Raw genomic sequence first — 24,823 nt, 5'->3', positions numbered from 1 at the left:
ATATGCAGATTGACCATCAATCCAACACACAATATGGCTGCCCCCATGTGGTCAAAGATCCTGCCCCCATGTGGACACAAGATGGCCACCACAAGATGGCCAGCAGGGGAGGGCAGTTGGAGGCAATCAACCCTGCAGGGGATGGCAGTTAGGGGTGACCAGGCCGGCAGAGGAGGGAAGTTGGGGGCAAACAGGCTGGCAGGGGAGCAGTTAGACATCAATCAGGCTGGCAGGGTTAGGGGGTGATCAGGCTGGCAGGCAGAAGCGATTTAGGGGCAATCAGGAAGGCAGGCAGGTGAGCAGTTGGGAGCCAGCAGTCCTGGATTGTGAGAGGGATGTCCGACTGCCCCTTTAGGCCTGATCGGGATCGGGCCTAAAGGGGCAGTCGGACATCCCTCGAGGGGTCCCAGATTGGAGAGGGTGCAGGCTAGGCTGAGGGACACGCCCCCCTCCATGCACGAATTTAGTGCACCGGGCCTCTAGTTCTAAGATAAAACCATCTCTCCACCCCCGTAACTGCCCACCGTTTAAAACCACAATGAGGCAGAGGCCACCAGGGCACAGCGAGGTGGGACCAGGAGGCCAGAGAGACCATCCAGCACCGCTCACCAACCTCACCCTGGGCGCACGGCCCCACGCGTCATGAACCCCGCGGGAGCGAAAGGTCATAGTCCACAAGCTGCGTTTTATTGATGAGAAAAAACACACCCAGGAAAGTGCGCGGCTAACGTCTGGGCTACCTACCGGACCTGGCCCGGCTCAGAACAGCCCACGGACACAGCGCCCCCAGCTCGCCCTGCGCGGAGCAGGGGCACCGCCCGCCCCTCCGCCTGCGGCTGCTGCTAGCCTGCGGGCGCCTCTGCGGCTCCCCCCGGGGCCCCCCCCGCATCCCCTCCGCCTGCACGCGCCCCCCCCCCCGCCCCGCACCCCCCTCCCCCCGCCTGCCCCGCACCCCCTCCGCCTGCGGGGCGACTGGACTAACCAGGCGCCGGGCGGTGAGGCACGTGGCGGGGCGCGCTGCACCGAGTTCCGCGGTCGGCGCTCGGGGTGCCCCCGCCCCCGCCCCCGCCCCCGGGAGCTGCCCGCGGTTACGTCACCCCGTTATGTAAGGCCCGCGGCCTCGGGCTGGTCTCCGGAGGGGATTGCGGCGGGGCCTCCGGGCCGCCGGCCTGCTCTGCCCGGGGAAGCCCCGGCCTGGCCCGGAGAGCGCTCCCTGCCGCCCCCGCTCGGGGCCCTGCCGCCGGCCTCCCTCCGCGTCCGCGCCGTCACCGGGGGTAGAAGCCCCGCGTCCGGATGTTCTGGGGAGCACTGCCTGGTGGGTTGGCTGGGACACAATGGCACCGCAACACACCTCCTAGAATTTGGGGATAATGTGGAGTAAAAAGATGAGGCTTATTGATACCTGAAAGATTTCTCCACCTAATGGGCTTTATCATAGGGGTTATTGTAATCACTAGCATGGTTTACGTTCCTGCATATCTCATTGCACGCAAAGCCCCCAGTGACTCAGCGAAGGTACGAGGTACGTCCCCTCTCCAGCAAGTAGCAAGAGGCAATGCTGAGTCTCCCACCTGGAGGCAAATCTGTCTCCAAAGTGGGAGTTTGCCACCAGTTCTGCAGCTCCGTGGAGTGCTGGGAGGCCCCTTTATCTCCTCAAAATCTTCAGCCTTGGGATCTCCCAAACCCAAATAAACATACAGCATAAGTTAAAAAAAAAAAAAGACAAAGGATGGTTGCTGTGCCAACCTACACCGCCATTAAATTTTGTTCTGGTTTACCCAACTCGACAGAGGCTGAGCCACTCTTATATAAGATTTAACGGCCTCATTTCCTAGGATACAGGATCGTTGCCGCTCCTCCCAGTGGACCTGTTTTTACTCCAGTACCTTTTGAAATAAATTTCCCAGAACAGTTGCTCCTCTGAAGAGGACTGTGAGGTTCCACTGCATCGCTCTTCTTCCTGACAGAGCGATGAAAGGAAGTTTAAAGAGTGGCATTCTGCAAACCACCCAGCCTGGTGTGGTTTTCAAAGCCTGTCAGTTTGGTTGGGATAATATTACACAAATGTGCTTTGTACTCTCTGCGTTGTGCAGGAGATGGAGAGGGTGTTCTGAATCCCTCTCATCCCCTCGGGGAATAAGCTTTTGGCTCACCGTGGGGCTGAGAAATGGTTCTGAAGCAGAGTCTATGGAAGGCATCCCCAGCACCTTGAAGTAAGAGGGTGGGTGGAACCCCAACTCTCAGCCTGCCATGAGAACCCAGACATACTGCATGACCGCTCAGGCTTAGCTTTCTTATCTGTAGAAAGGGAGGGGATAGGCTCACTTCATGGGGGTGGTGTGAGGTTAGACACATTTGTGAAGACTTGAGCAAATGTCTGGTGTCACACGAGGTGATCACCAATGTTCACTTCCTTACGTTTCCTTGTCATTCCTTTCTCCTCCTCCACTACAGCCATGCCGTGTGCATTACGGACTCCGTGTTCCATGAGTGCAGGAAGTGTGTGATGTTTATCCTCAAATCAACAGACACCCACAGGGTACCTAGTGTAGGCATTATACACACTCCATAGAGGTTTTAGGATAAGACAACCCCCATCTCAGAAGGGGTTTCCGTCTCCCCTGGATGACGCAAACAAACAAGCAAACAAAACAACAACAACAAAGGACATGATGGGATTAATGGGAAAAGGCTCCAGTTTAAGTAGGAGTTAGCTGAGCTGGATTTTATTCCTATTTCTACCACTGATTCCCAGTGTGACCCAGGATAATAGTGATAAAATTTATTGAGGGTTTAATATGTGCCAACCATCATGGATTATCTCACTTAATCCTTACAATGACCTAGTAAGGTTGTTCTCAATATTACCCCCATTTTACAGATCAGCAAACAGACTTAGAGGGGAAAGTCACTCGGCTGAGGTCACAGTAAAGACATGATGGAGCCAGGATTTGAGCCAGACAGGATGATTCCAGAACCCACACCCTTACCCACTGTGCCATATTGTGTAGGAGCAAGTCACTTAGTCTCACTGGGCCTCAGTTTTCTCATCTAAATGAAAAGGGAATCAGATAGATGACATCTGCGGCCCCTCCCAGCTCTGACTTTTTATGTCTAATAAGATAATTATGAAGATGTTAAATAAGTTAGGCCCAAGGAGCTTTTTAAAATATATATATTTTTTATTGACTTCAGAGAAGAAAGGAGAGGGATAGAGAGATAGAAGCATCAATGATGAGAGAAAATCATTGATTGGCTGCCTCCTGCACTCCCCCCACTGGGGACTGAGCCCACAACCCAAGCATGTGCCCTGACCTGGAATCAAACCATGACCTCCTGGTTCATAGGTCAACACTCAACCACTGAGCTACGCCTGCTGGGTCCAAGGAGCCACATCAAATGGGTGTAGTTGCTTCATTTCACGTGGGTAGAAGGTGTCTAAATATTTCTTATGTGTCTCTGGTTCCAATTTGCTACTCAAAAACCAAACAAAGACATCATCCTCCAAAGTTTCCTTCCCATTGATTTAGAGCCCTGGAGCTAATTTTGACCAAATTGGAAGGAGAAGCAGAAGGTGTGGACTAAGAAATCCATCCATTGCTTTCGCACAACAGATACACACACACACACACACACACACACACACACACACCAGTGTTCACATCATCTTCCACGGAAGCTCAGTACCAGTTCTCCAGCCTGGTTGTCATGGCAACACCAGCTGCCAATGAGATCATGGAAGAAAAGGTTATAATGGCAGTGATGCCTTAATATTTTACCTGGCAAAGCCCCTAAGATAATAAGATGAATAACTGTAAATCATAAATCCATAGGAAGCCCAGGCACTGCTTATTGTATGTGTCTAGTGTGCACTTGGGGGTGGGGAAGAGGAATGAAAGCAAAAGGAAATGAAGGAAAAGGAAGAGAGGATGAGGCAGGGGCTGGGGAAGATCTCGGTGCTAACCTCTGTTATTCCTCAGTGTAGATCCTGCACAGGGCCTCTCCCTGTCTGTGCACGATTAAGGAACTGGTCTCTTCCCTCCATAACACCAAGGAGAGGGCGGGGCTCCCAGCCCTCAGCATGAAAGGCTTAGAAGAAGCCCAAAGGGACTGTTTTCTGGGGTTCACACTCACAGCCGAGAGAAGCAGCCCAAGGCAGATGTACATGGCAGACAATGACCTACCCACACAGTCACCCCGTGGGAAGCTGAACCCCATTTAGAAACCCCATTTCTGAGGGGTGCCTGAGTCTCTTGATGCCCACCAGCTCTTACAGACTGGCTAGCTCTGTTGCTGTCTGTTGCCCATCTGAACCAACTCCCTAGTGAGAAAAGTCATTTGATTTTAGGGTTTCCTTCCTTTCATAGGAAACTAATCACAGTGGAGGTCTCTGGTAAGAGCTTTAGGCACTGGAGAGTAGGGGTGGAAGAAAGATTCAGTTTACACTGAATATCCGCTGGTGGCTTTGAATTTTCACTGTGTGCATGAATCACTTAGTCAAATAAAATACATGCAAAGGTCCACCTTCTTTCCCTAGCCTTGTCCACCTTCCAAGAACTAGACATGACGGCGATGAGTTCGGCCAAGGTCAGGGCAGTCATGCGGCCTGGGTAGGTCATTCTCCACATAACGGGTAAACGAAGGAAATGATTTCCCACAGCGGGGCTTGTATTGCTTTCAAACTCTCATGCAGCCTGTTCTAGGCTCTTGTTTCATGGTGCAGGTTCCGTTCTGAGTGCAGAAGCAATAGGGGCAGGGCCAGGGCCAGGGGCAGGGGCAGGGGCAGGGGCAGGAGTCGTTGCCCCCGAGGTTGTGTGGCTCACCCTCACCCACTTCCCCGCACTGCCTACTCCCCACGGCTGGCTCCAGGAAAGGTCACCAAGGAGGCAGGGAGAGCGTGGAGGACGCAGGGCAGGAACTGGGACTCAGAGTCAGAGACCTGCATGCGGTTCTGGCCGTCTTTAGTCTTTAGATGAGACACTTCACCTCTCTGAGCCTCAGTTTCTTCTATACATCTCAGTATGGTAGAGAGGATGAATTCAAGAAACTTTTCTGCTATTTAACAAATGCTTACACTCCACATGCCTATGTGCCAAGCACTGTTCTAAGCTCATTTCAGATGAGGAGACTGAGGCACAGAGAATTTCAATGGCATGTCCCAAATCACACTAGAATCTATAAAGGAGCAGAGCCAGGATTCCAACCTGGTCCAGACTCCACACACTTAACCCCTTTTCTGACAGAACGGGACACTTCTCCTTGGTTTCTTCTTTTCGTCACTTCCATGGAGCTGCAAACTTCCGCTTCCATCTCCTCCCCCTTTTTGTTTGGTTGATTGGTTCCTGCATTCAACTGGGTAGCTTATAGTTCCCACCAGTATTTCTCCCCTCCCCCACCCACTCCGCCAAGCCAGAGGCACTGGGAGAGCCAAGGTGGGACACTAAGACCTTCAGTCAACAGAGCGTGAATGGAGTTGGGACTGTGAGCATGAATATGCTTCCTCCTGGGAGGGTCCATCATTCTGGGGAGGCTTGGCAGAACTAAGGGACACATTATTTTACTTTTATTTTTTACTTTTAATTGTGGTAAAATACAACATTGATTTACCATCTTGGCCTTGTTTAAGTGCACAGTTAAGTGGTATTAAGTACATTCACGTTATTGTATAACCATCAGCACCATCCGCCTCTAGAACTCTCTTCATCTTACAAAACTGAATTAACTGTGCCTGTTAAACATTTACTCCCCATTCAACCTTCCCCATAGCCCCTGACAACTACCATTCTATGTTCTGTCTCTGTGAATTTGACTGCTCTAGGTACCTCATATAAGTGGAATCATACAGTATTTATCCTTTTGTGACTGATTTATTTCACTTAGCATAATGTCTTCAAGGTTCATCCATGTTGTAGCACATGTCAGAATTTCCTTCCTTCCTAAGGCTGAATAATATTCCATTGTATTTACTTATCACATTTTGTTTATCCATTCATCTGTCCAGGACACTTGAGTTGCTTCCACATTTTGCCTATCGTGAATAATACTGCAGTGAACGTGGGTGTACACATATCTTTTCAAGACTATACTTTCAATTCTTTTGGGTATATGACCAGAAGTGAAATTGCTGCATCATCTGGCAGTTCTATTCATAATTTTTAAAGGTACCTCCCTACTGTTTCCCACTGGAAACATTTTACATTCCCAGCAACAGTGCACAACCGTTCTAATTTCTCTACATCCTCACCTACACTTGTTATTTTCTGGGTTGTTCTGTTGCTGTTATTTTATAGTAGCTATCCTTACGGCTGTGAGATGGTATCTCACTGTGGTACATTATTTTTCTTGTTACATATCTTAAAATACTTTTTATAATTTCTGTGGCATACAGGTGCAGATTCCATCTTGTATTTGTTGCCTAGTAGATCTTATACACACTTCCACACATGCGATATTGAAAGGATAGTTTGTACTTAGGTATGAGGTTTTGTGGATATGCATAAACCAAAAACCGAAAAAGAAGAAAAGAATCTCTCACGAGCCTCGTGGGGACAGCTGAGTGGCCCTCAGGTGGGTCACATGAAAGGCTCTGCAATTCCTTTCCGTCAGGCTCATGTCACGTGGCATATGAAGGCGGAAATGACAGCTGTTTTCTCAAACTGAGCTCTCAGTTGTTTGGCAAAATACAATTTCAAATTCCTGCTTTTCCCATTCTGACTTACAGAAGGGGAAGACCAGGCCAGTTACAGAGAATGTGCCCATGTAAACGAGTCTTATGAACATCGGTCACTTCTGAGTCAGATCTCTCTGCTCCCATCATGGGAAGAAGTGAAATGGTCCCCATTTCAACTGCCATCTCTATTGATTCAGGCAAAGAGTGGAACAAGGTGGTTCTTAGCATGATGCCCAATGTAGCAAATCAAATCAAATGACTTCAATGTCTAGTTATTTTTGCTGCAGTCTTTTCCCAGATAGAAACAATTGATTATCCCTCCCAGTCACTTGGGTTTTCATAACGTCCAGAAAGTCCAGGTGTCACCATGTCCACCTCTCCAGCATACCGCTGACTTACGGCATGGCTGCAGAGGAGCGGAGGCTGTCCCTGTGGGTCAGCCCTGGCCACGTGCTCTCAGTCTGCAGGCACACGCAGCCCACTTAACATCAGTGTACAAAGTCTGCACCCCAGGGCCTGCCAGCGACTACAAACCTGAGCTTCTTAGGCTCACACTCTAGCAAAAGCCCAGATGAGGGAAATGACAGTAACAGGGAATCACAGTGTGGACGTCATCTCTGGATTAAGCCAGACCCTAGAGAACCAGAGTTGTGGACCATTTGGGTTGGCCCCAACCGTTTTCCTAAAATGTGCTTTGTCATAACCATCTCACCATCCATCGAGGGAGGCCCTGACAAATGATCACTCGGAGCTTTCTAATGCATTTGTGTAGCATGCTGATGACGTCACCGCTGAATCACTGTGCCCCCTCTGTGGACTGATACACATGAACGTGTTCTTTCAGACTTATCTGTATTTTTCCTGAGAGAGCGTATTTTTTACTCCATGGAAAATGTGCAACTTACTGTTGATCATCATATTTTTTCTTACTGCTTTGTTGGCAAGAAAACCCAAAGCCAAAAATTTAGTCCAGGTTTTAGCAATTATTTAGAACCCATTACTGATACTCTTCATTGCAATGGGGGTGGGGGCGGGGCATGTGAGAATGAGCATAATTCCTCACCATTGGAGCAGGAAAGAATAATAGAACCTCTGCTCCTCTGCTTTCCAGCCGTCATAGCTTCTCCTACTGTTCTGTTTTTAACTATATATTTTCCTTTTATTTTATTGTATCCAATATAATATTTAAAGGCCCTCCAATTTTGTTGTGAAATAAGATATAAATGTCAATAGAGAAAGGAAGGAAATAAATCTTCTTCCAGCCATTTCTGGTTAAGGGAATGTTTTGCCACTTTTAGAGGCGTTGGTATTTGATAAACCGCCCTCTATTCGGGGAGCGATTTCTGCAGCTCTCCAGGGAAGTCCTGCCGGTCAGAACCTGGGCCCTCCAACAGGTGAGACCTGGCTAAGGACAGACCCAAAGCACCGTCCCGCTAACAGCCATTGTTAGCCCCAGGGCTTTTCACAAGCTCTTTCCACCTTTGCCAGGGCCCCAGGAGCAAAGCCTCAGAAGCGCTCGTGTGGGAGGAGTGAATACCACCAAGGGCCCTGGATTTGGGTCCTGGGTGCTCACAGACGAAGAAGAGAACGAAGCTGCCTGCCATGCGAGGCTATCCATCATGGGCCTGAGCCAGCGGTGAGGTCCCTGTGTGCCGGGCTGGGGAGGGGGGAGGGCTGCGGGGAGGTGCCAGGTCCTTCTCCTCGATGAGTGCAGTCTGGCTTTTCCCTGTCTCTATAGGCGTGGCTTGCTTTTGAGACTAGAGCCTGGACATTCTTCTCAAGTGTCCTGCTCAGGAGTTAGTGTCACGGACATTAAGGGAAGTCCTGGTTGATGGGTGGCCTGGATGGAGCTTATAAATGGGTCCTTTTGGCCTTCAGTTGTGTTTACTTGTGTTTAAACATTAGCTTTGTGGCTGGGAGTGACTGAGGAGTCATGGCCAGGGGAGAGCAGAGTGGGAGGGGCGCCGCGGAATACCTTGCCTGCCCCAGTGTCTGCGTCCGCAGGCTCCCCGGCCCCAGCATGGAGAGGGCGACGTGGGGCACAATGAGAATGGCATTGGGCATCACAGATGAGGGCGGGATCCACAAGTTGCACACCCTCTGATCATCCAAGGCTCAAGTGAAAATAAAACCGGAAGTGCCCAAAGGGACAAGCAGAATAAGGGCTTTCCCCCCTTTGCCCAGCAGAGGGCGCAGCCAGCGCCTTCTGACCTGGGAGGAAATCAGGCTGGAAGGACTCCAGGTGACAGATGCTCAGAGTGCCTCCAAACTCATGGGAACTCAGAGGCCTTTTCTCTTAAAGCTATAGAGAGGAGTGAGCCTCTCAGTTTGAGATGAGGCTACTGATAAAGAGAAGTGCCCCACGTTGATGGCCATTCAGGGGTTGATTTGTTTATAAAGTACCCCTACCCCTTAAAAGAGCAGATCAGCTCCTTGAAGATACACAGAGACTGTGCATGCAGCTGAGATAGAAGCACAGTTGTGCAGGGTCCAAGCTCCCCCGGGCACTACCTCTGGAAACACACAACAGAGTCTTCATCTCAAATTCTAAAGCATGGGGGCTCCTCACTGAGGACTGACACACAGACACAGCGCTCCAGCCCCAGGAACTTCATTTCACAACAACGTGGCAAGAGGGGATGTTAGTGGCCACTGTTTAATGTCATCCTGAACTTCCAGACAAATGTGTTTACAAAAGGCCTCCAAACCCTGACCTGATGTTAAGTAGATTTGCTGCTGTATGGTATTTACATCCAGAGACCAAAAGCACACCTACATTAATGACACTGCGTGCAGCCGGGCCAAAACATACAAAGCTGGCTTACGCAAGTTCCAGAGATGTACACAGATAACCAGGGAAAGAAGCGACTCAAGGCCAAGCAAAAACGGTGCAGTGTGCCATACAGAGCACTGTGGTGCCACTAGCAGGCCAGCCCGGAGCCCCAAGCAGAATTTACTTCTGTGACCTTGGCAGATTTTGTAGTTGTCCTTGAGCGCCCTTACCTGTCAGATCAAACCCATCTGATCTGGGGTTGGGAGAGAAGGCTCCTTCACTTTCCCAAAATGCAGTTGGAGTCAGCAAATAAGAGCACCTTTCTCCTTTCATAACAAAAGCCATGAATGCAAGGAAAGCTAAGATATGTCTTGTTTGAAAGGCCATGCTCTTTCTAGAACTTCAAGGTGCCAGCGACTGAATGACAACACAGCTTTAGCAACATTAACAACAACAAATCTTGCTCTTGTACCAGTAATCAGGATTGCACTGTGATTTAAAAGCATCTTGCAACTGTGGAATCTCAGAGGGAATGTGGGGGGCGGGGGAGAAGAGTAAGGGAGGCTTGAGGGGGGGATAATCAACCAAAGGCCATATATGCATATATGCATAACCCATGGACACAGACAACAGGCTGTGAAGCCCTGGGCAGGGGGCAGGGGCGGGCTAGAAGGGGTCAGTGGGGGAAACAAGGAAACATATGTAATACTTTCAACAATAAAGATTTTTTTTAAATAAAAATAAATAAAAGCATCTCACATTCTTTGCCTCCCTTACCTCATCCCCCTTTTTAAAAAATCCCTTTAAAAACTCTTATGAGTATAAAATTCCCACTTTGGAAAGAGTGAAGGTACCTTTCCTAGGACCAGGCAGGCAAGAGTTTCTCCACTGGGACCCCACATAGACAAAACCGCTGCGCAGGCCAAGTAGTAGACCGTGTGGTTGAGCATGAGGACCCCTGCCACAAAGGTACAGGGTTTTGTCACAGTAACCCTGAGGCTGCTAGAAAGGGGGATGACATCAGGCTGGTATTCAGACAAGACCCAGTAATTGGCCAGAATGAACCAGAGGAAAAGGAAGAGGCTGAGGATGAAATGTAATACTTGTGTGAGTTCTGCCTCCAGGGATATTCATCGTCAGTCACCACGGCCTTGGACAGAAGCTGCCTCATCCTGATGGAGCCATACAGGAGGAGAGACACCTGGGTTGTGGCAGGGAGCCAGAGGTCAGGGGCCAGAGCAGCAAAGCAGGGGGAAGAGGGAGAGAAGGAGGAGGAGGAAGAGGAAGAGGAGGAGGAGGAGGAGGAGGAGGAGGAGGAGGAGGAGGAGGAGGAGGAGGAGATAAAAAGCAAGGATGAAGGCATCAATCCTTAGCATCTTTGGTGGCATTTTCCTTTTAGATATGTGAGTTGCTTTGGACAAGGGATAAATTGACTTAAATTCATCTCTGCACCCAGAGTTTCATTGTTACTCTGGTTCACTTCATTGGCCTTGAGGTCAGTTCCTTGGCCCCGCCCTGGTTTCAGTTGGCCTGCTCCTTCTCCTCCCATGCCCATACTCGGATCTGGTCACCAGCTGGAAGTACCCTCCCCTCCCCTCTTTAAACACCCGTGGTTTAAGCCTCCCTACATGCGGCATCTTGTTATGGCAGCCTGAGCTGACTAATACAGACACTCAGTGCTTTTAGGCATGTTGCCTTATTTAAAATAACCCTGTTGAATGCACATGACTTTCCTCACTTTAGAAACAATGGAATTGACGACTTTCAACAATAAAGATTTTGTTTATTGTTGAGAGGTTAAGGGGCGTGGCCAAAGTCATATGCCTTTATGACTTTGTGGATGAGGACACTCAGTAAAAAGTGGGAGAGCCAAGCCCGTCTGCAGCCAAAGCTGGCATCCCTTCCACCAAGCCATTCTGTGTCTGCCTCCCCTCAGCTTTCCCCAGGGAGACCCTCACACGCGGACCCGGCCCTGTCCTCATTCTGCAGGATCCCTGCGTCAACTGACCCACATGCTGATGACAGCCAAGTCTGCCGCTCCCTTCCGGAACTTCCCCCGAACTTCAGACTGTGTGACTTCAACTGGACAGCTCCACCAAGTATCCTCAGGCCTCAGGCTCATTGTATTGGAAATATAACTCATTATCTTCCACATTCCTGTCATGTGATGACATTGTCCAAGCTGGAAACCTGGGTGCTCCCTGCTCCTCACCCCATATAACCATCAGTTTTCATCCAGCTGGTGGTACCGCCAGTAATTTTCCCTGCCGAGCATGGAAGGGCAGGAGGCAGCTGTGTCAGGTTCACTGCTGAACCCCTGTCCCAGCATACATGTGGGCGTGGCCCTTTAGAGGCCCCCTGTGCTTCATGTTCCAGCACATGGAGCTGCTTCTCATCTTCCTGCACGGACTGGTGCTCTTTCTCTCTCAGGCCTTTATTCGCGCTCTCCTCTGCCTGGAGCCCTCTGCTCCCCAGCCCGACTCTTTCATAGCGTCCAGGTAGAGGTCACCTCCTCCAGGACCTCTCTGTGCTGAGTGAAGCATCTCTCCTCTGGGTTTCCATAATTTTCCGTGTGTATGCCTATGATTTTGTTACCACACATCTGTAGTAATTATCTGTTTATGAGTCTCTTATTAAAGGGATGGGGGCTCCAGGACAATAAGGACTAAAAATTGCTCTTTGGACTTGGAAATATTGAGGCCATTGTGACCTCGATGAGAGCAGCTTCAGCAGGGTTATAAGTGAGCAAATAGGAGGTGAGGGTAGGAAAACCAGAGTAGACAACTCTCAAGAAATGTGAAACACTAAAAGAAGAAGCATGGCTGAGGAGGGAGAAGAGCACTCGGGAGGTGTTTCTGTATGCAGGGAGGCACCACTGAAAATGTTTGGGTAGACACTGCTGTGGCTACTAAGGTGTGGACCCTCCCCAAGGGACCAGGTGTGGAAAGCTGTGGGCAGGAGCCCCATGGCCCTCCTCTTGGCCCAGGGTGAGCGTGTGTACACGTGTGTGCAGTGTCTATGTGTGTGCACACCCATGTACTCACTCGGTGTGTCACATGGTGTCCCAGCTACCTCTTGCTTCTTCCAGACTCATAGACACAGGTGGGGATAAGGGATTCACTGAGGTGACCTAGAAGTGTTGTCTAATCAGCACAGAGTAACCCTCAGTGGGGGAATCTTTTCTTTCCTTCCTCCTCCTGGTTTCTTCCACCACAACACGTGGCTCACACCTCAGGGATGCCCTTTGCTCATTCTCTCTACTGGGTCCCAGCACATCCCCCAACTCATTCTGTTTGCCCAATCGCTATGCTGTGCGGAAGCCCGGTTGGACAGACTTTCCTTTCTATTGTCCTAGCACGTTTCCACCACAAGTGACATAACACCTATGCCTGGTCCAGATGTTAGAGGACCTCTCAGTAGGCCCCTCTGTCTTGTGAGGAACCCCCAGCAGATGTTCTGCTACCTCCAGGCTACTTCACAGGCCGGGTCAGTTCCAGACACTGTGGGTCCTTTCCTCCTTTCCCATGCCCACACCTTCACCCATCTCTTTTCTTGGAAGTTTCCATCACTTGCCATCTCCAGAGATCTAGGATTCCAGTGGGGCTGTGCAGTGAGTGTATCCCTCCTGTCCTTACATGGTTGTCAAGTCAGGAGCACAGACCCTATCTTTGAATGACGCCTTGCTAATTACTCTTAGGGGACAAAGACCACCTTGCCTCTGATGAATGGTTCCTGGCTTCATCCTGACACCCATTGAACCAGCGCCCCCATTTTATTACACAAAGGACCATCATCCCCATCCAACTCTGGCTGGCCATGAGGCCTTTGTCTCAGGTGTTCCCTCTGAAAATGTAACCACAAAACAAACAGGTCTTCTTTGCTAAGGAATCCTGGTTTCCTGGTTTCTCTTTGCTAACAACTTAATCTTTAATGTCTTTTGAAAACCTACTTTGTTTATTCATTCTTGTTCAAATTCCCAGGCTCCCCACCTCTGCTAAGGTCAATGTCATGGCACGCCTCATGACAGCGGGGCTCCAGAAAGAATCCTTTGGTAACTGAGAGTATGGCAGGTTGGGAAGGGGAGAGATTTTGAGCATGAGTGAAATCAAAGGGCAGGATGGAGTCAAGAGATGTAGCAAACTGGGCTCCAAATCAAGGCAGTGAAGTTGGTGATAATATCAAGAGAGACGGAGAGCAGAGGAGCTAAAGCTGCGTCATTGGGTAGATGATGATTTCAGGTTTGGACTTGTCTCATTTAGAATTCTGGATGGAAATCAGGTGGTGCTGGCCAGCAGGGAGGTGGAGTCAGAGCCTGGAGATGAGAAGTGAGAGGTGAGGGCTCGTGATGGAGACCTGGGGGTTATATGTGTAGAGGTGAGAGTGACACTGGGGCTGGTGTTGTACAAAAGGAGCTGGGTTAGATGCTTAATGTACATCATTTCGATGAATTCTCCTAGCAAGAGGCATTTAAATAAATATATGCATAGGGAGACCAAAAATGGAGCCATCAGCCAAAATGTCAACAGTAAGTTTCTCTGAGTGGTGGAATTTACTGGTGTTTATCTGTATTCTCTTATTTTCTACATCAAAGAGTTACTACTTATAAAATAATGATAAAGCCTAGGAAAACCTAAGTGGTTAGTCCCATGCGTGGCCTGTATGATCTCATTTAATGCTAACCCAGGAGCTATACTTACCCCTGTTTTGTGGATGAGGACACTCAGGCTCAGAGAAGTTGTCTTTGGACTTGGAAATATTGAGGCCATTGTGACCTCGATGAGAGCAGCTTCAGCAGGGTTTTACCTCCCATACACACATGATGGGTGGGGGACAGCCTGAAGGGATGGGGCCTTGCCGGGAAGGGAAATGGGCGCTGAGTAACTAAAACCTGAACTGTACTACCAGCTCCTGCTTACAGATGAGGAAACTGAGGCTTAGAGGTTGCTCCTCTTGAGTTTAATGGAGTAAAATGGCAGAGCTGGTATTCAAACCATGCCTGCCAACCTCACAGTCCCAGGTCCATGGTGAGCAAAGGATGAAGAGGGTGTCAGTCCACACCTTGGACCACTACACTGGTGCTTAAATCAAAGATGTTAAATCAGAGGAATTCTTTTCTATGTTGGGATGACACTCCCATTTGGTCCAGCTGCCCAGGTTTTCCAGGAGTAAGACTTATAGCCTGGCCAGAAGGCAGAACATTTCCACAAGAAAAGGAAGGTGAGGGCTTAGAGGGGTCCAGAGAACCAGCTGGATAGAACTGACTCCTCCAGGAATAGAACTGACTCCTCCTTCCTTCCTGGAAGAATGGTATACTCTGGACCCAATGAGCAGGGATAGGTGGGAGGGACCTCCGTGGAGTAGGAGTGGTGTAGCAAACGCAAAGTTTGGGAAACAGGAAAAATCCGTTGGACTGGGGCAGAGCAGCCAACAGGGACTGTGAGGTTGGCAGGCATGGTTTGAATACCAGCTCTGCCATTTTACTCCATTAAACTCAAGAGGAGCAACCTCTAAGCCTCAGTTTCCTCATCTGTAAGCAGGAGCTGGTAGTACAGTTCAGGTTTTAGTTACTCAGCGCCCATTTCCCTTCCCGGCAAGGCCCCATCCCTTCAGGCTGTCCCCCACCCATCATGTGTGTATGGGAGGTAAAACCCTGGTGCCTGCGCTCCTAGGTTCATGGATCTGACTACCCTCCCAGGACTGGTTCTTGGGCACAGTGACACCCGAAAAGAGGAACTAGCTGGGCTGCTGGTGCAGGAAGTTGCCAGCTTCTTCCTTCCTCTGTCACCAACCTTTGAAGTGTGAGTTTTTCCAAGAAATTGCCCCTTACGTCAGCCAGAGTTGATTTTTTTGTTCCTTCTTGATACAAGTAACTGCTTCAGAAAAGTGTTGTGAAGACTGAATGTGTTCAAAGTGGGGTCAAAGCTCTTAGCACAATGCCCTGCACATAGTAAGCCCGCTCACTGGGTGGTAGCAATTATTACTAAGAAGGAGGACATTGGAAGATGCGGTGAGCATTAGATAGATAAATGGCCGCTAAATGAGACTAGTGCTCAGTTATAAAGACACTTCACATCAGGAGTAGTAATGAGTGGCTGAATGTCCTCGTTGGCTCAGAAAAATCCTGGTTTATGGCATTTTGCTGGTATGATTATTACTAGAGCCCCCGTGTATGGTACTCTCACAAGTATCCCAGTTTGGATAAGAAATTATATGGTCAACTTGCCCCTACACACGTGTGTATCACACAATACTTACCTTACTGGGAGGCACGCTAATAATTTTTATTCTAGTTGTAAAACAGTGATCAAAACCTATTAGGTTCTGTAGAGAGCGCCTGGGAAGGCACATGGGCATTTCTTTAATTATCGTCAGCTGAATCCAGTGGCGCTGGCAAAGCCACATCCTGGAAACACGCGTTGCCAAAAGGCAGGAGTGTGTCAGCTTGACCTTCAGCCCAGGTGCCAGGGGGTGGGTTTTGTTATTTAAATCCAGCCAAGCACCAGGAATGAATAGGACTCAAGAATGCACATAATCTCCTTTGTCTTGACTTTTAGTCAAATTTCTGGTTTTCTCACTGTATAAAATAAACACGCTGTATGGGCTCAGGGTCACTGTTCCTGTCCCTGTCCATGTCAGAGGACAGTGGTCCCACCCAGACCCAGCTTTTTCCTTCTATCTCTGTGTCTGTCTCTTTCTTCCATTTTCTCAATCCCCAGCCGCCCCTACTCAGGAACTGGATTGCTCTCTAGCCGCGCTGGATGCAGAAAAGAGAGAAATATTTACAGGTTCATTTTATGATCTACTAATGGGTCGGGACCCTCAGTTCTTTTTTTGGTAACTCTGGGAAATGCCAACTTACTTCTCCTCAGCTTTCTCTTCAATAGAATGCAATACTGTGGTGCTATCCGATGCATTTCAGAAAGGAGGCTGGGCGTCACTGGGCAGTGTTCTCAGGGGCTTAAATACAAAGCATTGACACCACTGGTAGCTGTCTGTCTGGTATTTATAAACCTGTTTGCTGTTGCTCTAATGGTTATAGCCTCACTGTGTACCACCTCACTATAATGAGCACACAAATTTAATTTGGCTTCAAACAGTTTTAGATTGCTGAGGAGAAGCAATGATGTTTATTAGAGCCCTAGTTTGTGCATTAAAATAAATTACGTTTGTGTTCTGTGCTGGCTTTCATTAAAAAAGAAGTTTGCTGGTATCAAGAGGAACAGACCCTTTGGACAGTAACATCTCTAAAGGAAAGTTCTGCTTTGTGGCCTGATGATGAGGCAGTGGAGTGGGAGAGGTCAGAGCAGAGGTAATTGCTGCTGGAAACTCTCCCTTGTTTTGAGCATCGCTATGGCACTCAGGCCATCAGAGCCTTCCCCTAACCCTGTGGGACCACAGGGGAGATGCAGCTTGTTAAGCTGAGAGTATTTGGGTTTCTTTGGAGCTAAACAGAGTCTTATGAGGATCCCACAAGGATGTTATTACAGGGAGGGTCACATGTGTTTGTACTTTCCAAAATATCACCCTCTAAATGCTGTTAGGAGATGAGGGCATTTAATAGTGAGGTAATCTCAGACACAAAGGACTCCAAACACTTGCCCCAAATCAGTCACATGTCCTAAGACAGAACTGAGCTTGAAGACATTCCTTTGATGTCTCAGAATTAGATCAATATCATGACCATTGTCATTGGCCAGCACCATTTGAAGGCTCTAAGAACCGGAAGGAAGCTGGCAAAGAAATCGGACAGCGGGCCCAAATGAAATTTTATCCATGACACTTTTGATTCTGTTTATTTTTTGTTTATTTACTGATTTTAGAGAGAAAGAGGGGAAGGGACAGAGAGAAAGAGCAGCATCCATTTGCTGTTCCACTTATTTATGCATTCATTGGCTGATTCTTGTCTGTGCCCTGACCCGGGATCAGACCTCAACCTTGGCCTGTTGGGATGATGCTGTAACCAACTGAACTGCCTGGCCAGGGCTTGATTCTGTTTTTTTTTTCTTATGTTATTGCTTTGGTTTTTATGAAACCATTTTGGGAAAAGGATGCTTGTGTTTTCTAACTTTTGATATAGGAAGCTTTGGAGTGGGCTTGGCTGGTTGGGAAGGGTCACTGATAGATGGAGGTCAACCTAAAGTACATTTAGCAGGTGTGACATTTCTGTGGGACAGGGATTTTGAAAACTTAACTGCAAGCTGTGCAAGACCCTCGATATTTCTTCTTTGGTTACTTTTCCTCTTTAAACAGTTGTCCATGAAATCCATGAGCAAATCAGCTCCCTATTGATGTAAGTTTGAGAGTCACAAAAAATCACTCCTAGCCCCAACATCAGACTTTGACGTTCCATTGATCACTGAAGCACATTAATTCTATGCTAGTCAGTTGAAAACTGACTAAGATATAAGAACTGCTAAAATTAAACACATTTTAATCAAATGCAAACTCTACTGTCTTGCACAGGAAACTTTTTAAAAGAAGCACAGAGAAAAGCTGCAATTACACTAGCCAAATGCAATGGTACAGTGGCAGCTGATAACTCCTCTGCATCAGCCTCTATAGTTAGACCAAAGCCGCAACTTGGCACACTGAATCGAGCAGCAGGAAGGAAGCTACTGCAGGGGCACAACTCCGGGTGAATGCTGCTCATCAGGAAAAACCCACCTCTGCAGCAGGTCTCAAGATGCGCCTCTCCCTGTCGCTTTGACAACCATATGCTTAGGGGATGCGTTCCATGGTGCCTGTAATATAGATTTCTATGAGAACTACAAACAGTGGATAATTGTACTTTACCTTTAAGGCCCCGATGATCTCATTCACAAGCAAATATAGAGGAATGAGGGGCTGTATGGGGCAGTCCTCCGAAAACTTCATTCTTACAAAGGGGAGAGAACAGAGAGGACTGAGATAAATGCATTTGAGAGCACAATGTCCAGTTAGGAAAACAAAGTAAGTTTCTATGAAAGCCTAAATGCTCATCACACAAACCATCATGTGATCCCCAGCTTGGGGAGTCCGCTTAGTCTCATGACCGCCTGATCTTCAGGGTGCTCAGTTGACTGAACGCAGTCCATTGCATCTCAGACAGAGCAGGGACCACACATCGCTGCACCTTTTGTCTGGGTATGAAGTGATTATAGGTGTGTTCTGCTTTTATGAAAAGCCAGTATATGACAACCATTTTTTCAATGATTCATTTGACAAAGAATCTCTTTAGATATCCAGGTCCCATGTTATGCTTAAAATAAGATCCAATGTCTGGGTCACATCTTTAAAATGCATCTACTGTGTAAACTGAGGATCACAATTACTCTGCTTCCAGGACCTGGGTATCAGGTAGGAGCTGGCAAGCACCATAGTATCACCATTGACCAGTTCACTCACCCAAACCTAAGTGTTTACTGACATATCCTTAGCCACTAGATTTGGAAAACTATCAAATCAATGGGCCCAGACCCACACTCTTTCTTAATGATATTTTTCTCCACATAGCAATGCTTTCTCTACCTTTCTCAGGTCTTTTCTTCTGGGTCTATTATTAACCAGTGTGACATGATATATCATCCTATCTAATAAAAGAGAAACATGCAAATTGACCATCACTCCACTATGCCCACCAGCCAATCAGGAGCAAGTATTCAAATTAACCCAACAAAGATGGCGGTGGCCACAGAGCTGGAGCGAGCAGTAGGCTTGGGTTGCCCCCAGCGATGGAGGAAGCCAAGCTTCCCGCCTGCCCTGGCTGGCCCTGGCCTCCACTCAAGGCTACAAAGTTTCAATTATAGAAGATAAATAAATCCCAGATACCTGCTTCCAGCCGGCCCTGGCCTCTGCTCAAGGAGGTGCTGAAAAAAAAAAAAAAAAGAGAAAAAAAGGAGGGGCTGGGAGCTTGGGTTGCTGGGGGCCGTGGCCAGCCTGAAAACAGCCCTCAGCCCCTCACCCAGGCTGGCCATGCCCCCATGGAGTAAGAGTCCCTACTGGGGGGGCGTGGTCGGCCTGCAAACAGCCATCAGCCCCTCACCCAGGCTGGCCAGGCACCCCAGCACGGACCCCCACCCTGAAGGGGGTGTGGCCAGATTGAAAACAGCCCTCAGCCCCTCACCCAGGATGGCCATGCCCCCCCAGTGGGGACCCTCACCCCATGGGGGCATGGCCAGCCTGCAAACCACCACAAGCCCCTAGCCCAGGCTGCCCCATGCCCCAAGGGAACCCCCACCCTGATCCAGGACACCCTTCAGGGCAAACCAACTGGCCCCCACCCATGCACCAGGCCTCTATCTATACTAATAAAAGGGTAATATGCTAATTAGACTGGGAGACCTTCCAGGAGACCTTCCGGACGTTCTTCTGGACAAAGCCATGGTGGCAGGGGCCGAGGTAGAGGCAGTTAGAGGCCAAGAGGGGAGGGCAGTTGTGGGTGATCAGGCCAGGATGGGACAGCAGTTGTGGGTGATCAGGCTGGTGGGGGAGCGGGGTGGTTGGGGGTAAGCAGACCAGTAGGGGGGCCAGTTTGGGGCGAGCAGGCCGTCAGTGGGGGTCAGTTGGAGGTGATCAGGACAGTGGGGGGGGGGCAGTTTGGAGTGAGCAGGCCAGCAGGGGGGCAGTTGGGGGCGAGCAGGCCAGTGGGGAGGGACGATGGGGGAGAGCAGGGGGGGAGTTGGGGGCAACCACACTGGCACGGGGGGAAGTTGGGAGTGATCAGGCTGGCGGGGGGGGGGGTGCATTTGGGGGCAAGCAGGCCGGCAGGCAGAGTGGTTAGGGGCAATCAGGCAGGCAGGTAAGCAGTTAGGAGCCAGCAGTCCTGGATTGTGAGAGGGATGTCCGACTGCAGGTTTAGGCCCGATCCCTGTAAACCGGCAGTAGGACATCCTTCGAGGGGTCCCAGATTGGAGAGGGTGCAAGCTGGGTTGAGGGACATCCCCCCCTCCCCCGTGCATGAATTTTGTGCACCGGGCCACTAGTTCAGAATACAAGAAAGAAATGCCTGTTTCCCTCAGTGACCAATCTAGCTCAAACGAGCAGGCTTCCGATGGGTTCTAGCACACTTCTTGTCTGCGCAGAGACACTGACTGCTCAGCATGCACCCCTCACATTTCCCAACCCCCTGTGGGTCTGAGGGCTATGTGACTAGGTCTATCTAACCCATGGGCTGTGGGACACCCTGGGGCCAAAACATTTAAAAACTGACACACGATCTTTCATTTTCTTCCCCAGCTTTGACCACCTGGAAGCCATGGGGGAGATGGTCAGCTCTCAGTTGAAGCAGGTTGAAGTATTACATCATCATGTTGTTGCCCAGAGTCCTGGAGAGGCTCCTGATTGACACTGGAGTTTGTATGAGCAAGAAATAAACCTGCGTGGTATTAAGCCACTGAGATTCCAGGATTAATTCATTACTCCGAGCAATACATTTGCCAACAGAGCCCAAGAAAGGGGATCTCACTGTAGAACTAAAGTTTTCCATTTCAATGACATTTAAAGTTTTAACTTTTATCCTACATTTTATTTCCCATGAATGCCTTGGTACGTAAGCAGAGGAAGTAAATTTAAACAACTTTCCTATGACTATACCACATTCCATTAAAATGAATAAAAAATTCTAAGTATACAGAGACCCACCAATCAGGGCCCAAAACAGAGTAAAGTCATATAACACACTGATCCAATCATCACCCTACAGAGGCTTGCCCTCCTGGATCTTTCTGGTGGTTAGCTGGATCCATTATTAGGCGGAAATAGTTCCCAAGGCTCAACACAACTTTTTCACACAAAGACCTTTAAATACTTGATGACAAATTTGTTGGATATGAACTGACTTTCAACTCAAAATCCAGCTGGATTTTGAACAGCTGGGAAATGAACATTGAGCAACAACATATATATCTGCTCATTCCTAATGAATAAAAACAGCTGCTGCCCACAGAAGAGTCCATTGGTGCACAGATGGCTTAAAAGGACCCTAATAAATTTAATAAAGGCCTCTCACCCCAAATATAAATTTTATAACCATTAGGCAGTAATTTGCCAACACCCCCTTCCCACAGTGAATGTAGTGATTCTAACATAATGTCTATAGGAATTGGCCTGTGAGGTCTTGCCTCATGTACGCAGTCTTGTTAGTGAATGAACTGTGCCAGTTAAGTTCATTTTCCAAATAACTAAAACCACAGGCTCCAAAGTTTTGTGTGGGTTTTTTTTTTTTTTACTTGATAGATTTTGCATAGAACATTTTCTTAAGGGTACTCCTGACTTCCTCAACAGGGTTTAGTTAACATCTTTTTTTTTTTTAATATATTTTATTGATTTTCCACCGAGAGGAAGGAAGAGGGATAGAGAGCTAGAAATATCGATGAGAGAGAAACATTGATCAGCTGCCTCCTGCACACCCCCCACCGGGGATATGCCCGCAACCAATGTACATGCCCTTGACCGGAATCGAACCTGGGACCTTTCAGTCCGCAGGCCGACGCTCTATCCACTGAGCCAAACTGGTTTCGGGTTTAGTTAACATCTTATAAACGCTTCTCGATAGACAGAGCCCTAGAACAAATATTAATTTTTAAAAAATCTTCACCCAAGGATATGTTTTTATTGATTTTAGAGAGAGGGGAGGAGGAGAGAGAAAGAGAGAGAAACGTTGATCGCTTGCCTCCTATTTGTGCCACAACTGGGGATTGAACCTGTAACCTGGGTATGTGCTCTGACCAGGAATTGAACCAACAAACTTTCAGATTATGAGATGATGCTCCAACCAATTGAACCACTTGGCTAAGGCATTAAATGTTAATTTTTGAACTGTACTGTAATAATGATAGCTTGGGGCCTATCAAAGTAGTTGAATTACCTTTACACTAAATGGCCCAGACTACATGGCTATTTTAGCTCTGTGTAAACTTTAGAATTTTATTTTGTTTTTTTATTTTCTGTCAAGCTATCAGCTTTCACTTGGTATTAATCTAAGAGTACTGTTTTTATATTAGTTTTTTGTCTTTTAGTATTGTTGCTTTTTTATTGAGGTGAAATTCACATAACATAAAAGTAACCATTTTAAAGTGAAAAATTCAGTGGCATTGAATATATTCAAAATGTTGTGTAACCATCACCTCTATCTAGTACTAAAACATTTTCATCATCCCAAAAGGAATACCATATCCATTTAGCAATTAGGGTATTGGGGTTTGGGGAATAGCTCTTATGCCCTTTTAATTTTTGCTCCAATATGCTGTGAACTTGGAACCTAGGATACCAGGTTTGCTAGGCCTCTATGAAACAGGGGTAGCTAGAATGTGGGCACAGAGCTCAGGGGCTCCCATTGGCCACATTCAAGGGCATGAGTTTAATTTCACTGACATGTGATAATGATTTTTGGCTACTAAGGAGCTTCCCATCCCCTCAACTTCTCCCATACTTCACACTTCTGGATAATTGAGGTTGTTTAATATATATGATTTGTGGATGCATTTATTCCTTCATTAAGCAAAACAATGTATAGCGCATTTACACATCACCATAGCACAAGCTGCATTTCTCATGTTGCTCACCACAGGCTTCCCCACAGGACCACAGAACTGGGAAGGGGCCTTAGCAAACTTCTAGCCCAGTGGCTCTCAATCTGGGCTCGAGGTATCAGAATCTTCCAGGGATAGAATGTATGTGTGCGTGTGTGTGTGTGTGTGTGTGTGTGTGTGAGGATATTTTTCCATTGCTTTTTCAGAGAGAGTGGAAGGGAGGGAGAGAGGGAAACAGAGAGAAAGAGAGAGAGAGAAACACCCATGTGAGAGAGATACATCAACTGGTTGCCTCCCCCGCATGCCCCAACCACAACCCAGGTACGTGTCCTTGGCTGGGAATCAAACCTGAGACCCTTTGGTGCACAGGCCCCATACTCCAGCCACTGGCCAGGGCCTGGGGACAGATTTTTAAAAGCAGATGTCTGCCTGAATCCCAGACATAACTGTGAATCCCAGACATAACTCATCAATATATCCCAGGGCAGGGCTCAAGACTTTTTAATGTTCACTAGATAATTCTGTTGTGACTGATAATATGTTTGGAAATCATTAGTCTGGCTAGCTCTTTTTTTTTAAATCCTTATCTGAGGATATTTTTCCATTGATTTTTAGAGAGAGTGAAAAGGAGGAAGGGGGGAGAGAGAGAGAGATCAACATTGATTAGTTGCCTCCCACATGTGCCCCCACCCAGCCAGGAACTGAGCCTGCAAGCAAGGTATGTGCCCCTGGACAGGGAATCAAACCCATGTCTCTTCGGTCCACCGGCTGACATTCTAACTACTGAGCCAAAGCAGCCAGGCCTGGCTAGCTCGTCTTAATCACACATTTTACGTTTAAAGATGAAGTGCCATCATCCCACGGCCCAACTCGCCGACCGCTGGCATCCTGCAGCGCAGCAGCCAGCTCAGCTCTGAAGGCCAGGGGCAGTGGAAGCACCAGGAAAGCCAAGAGCCACAAATATAAGGCAGGCTGTAAGGAGAGGAAGGAGCAGGCACCGGGTTAGAAGCACACAGACCCTTTCATTTCCTTTCGCTGCGGTTTACTTACGTATTCCGTGAAACCTGACCTTCTCTCAAGTCAGCAGACACAGAACGCAGCAGATGGCAGGGGGAGGTCAGGGCTTATCTGGGGCCTTTGCACGTGAGGGAAGGAGTGCAAGCCAAGCCTTGCATCTTGGAGAGAGCCAAATGTCTTCTCGTGGTCATGCTGCCAGTTCTAAGGCCCAGATCTCCTGCGTGACCTCTCCAAAGCCTGATAGCTTCTAGAAAAGGATTTACAAGCCGCTGCTCTGCCGGAGCCAGGATGCCAGGAGCCGCCAGCATTAACCACGCCAGGCAGGATCACCTGTGCTTCCTGGAGACTGTATCCCCTGCAGATGGTTCTTCCCTTCCCTGAGTCACTCACTGACAATTCACTTCATCACTCAAAAAATACGCCTTGTGAAATCTTTTTTCCTTTCCATACATTTGGCTATGTATCCCATAGTGCATGATATCAGACGGTTTCCTAAGACTTCTAACTGACACACGTTGGAATAGATATCCGAAATGCCTTGGGATGTTTCTTCTTGTTCACACCACGATTTCGCCATCTGCCATTAGGAAAGGGCAGAGGTGTGGGAGTGAGATAGGCCTGGGTCCAATCCTGGCTCTGTCACTCATTAGCTGTGTGCTTTTGGGCAAATTAGTTGACCTCCTAGAGCAGGGGTCCTCAAACTTTTTAAACAGGGGGCCAGTTCACTGTCCATCAGACTGTTGGAGGGCCGGACTATAGTTTAAAAAAAACTATGAACAAATTCCTATGCACACTGCACATATCTTATTTTGAAGTAAAAAAAAACAAAACGGCAAAAACACCCGCATGTGGCCG

The 24,823-nt window shown here is 48.2% G+C and overlaps 1 protein-coding gene across 1 annotated transcript in view; it reads right to left on the bottom strand.

The window, feature by feature from the left end:
- TMEM272 (transmembrane protein 272) overlaps window positions 1–21,546 on the bottom strand; it is a 35,064-nt gene extending 13,518 nt beyond the window's left edge. Inside the window, 6 exon segments of the mRNA XM_054720277.1 lie at window positions 8,651–8,784; window positions 10,409–10,459; window positions 10,462–10,536; window positions 10,539–10,644; window positions 18,237–18,345; window positions 21,542–21,546. Of these exon segments, the coding sequence (XP_054576252.1) occupies window positions 8,651–8,784; window positions 10,409–10,459; window positions 10,462–10,536; window positions 10,539–10,644; window positions 18,237–18,345; window positions 21,542–21,546 (480 nt within the window).
- Between the last annotated feature and the right edge of the window lie 3,277 nt (window positions 21,547–24,823).

This window comes from Eptesicus fuscus, chromosome 8, assembly GCF_027574615.1.
Source record: "Eptesicus fuscus isolate TK198812 chromosome 8, DD_ASM_mEF_20220401, whole genome shotgun sequence".
Taxonomy (NCBI): domain Eukaryota; kingdom Metazoa; phylum Chordata; class Mammalia; order Chiroptera; family Vespertilionidae; genus Eptesicus; species Eptesicus fuscus.
Note: the sequence above shows the minus strand (reverse complement) of the source record. Positions and strands in the feature narration are given on the sequence as shown.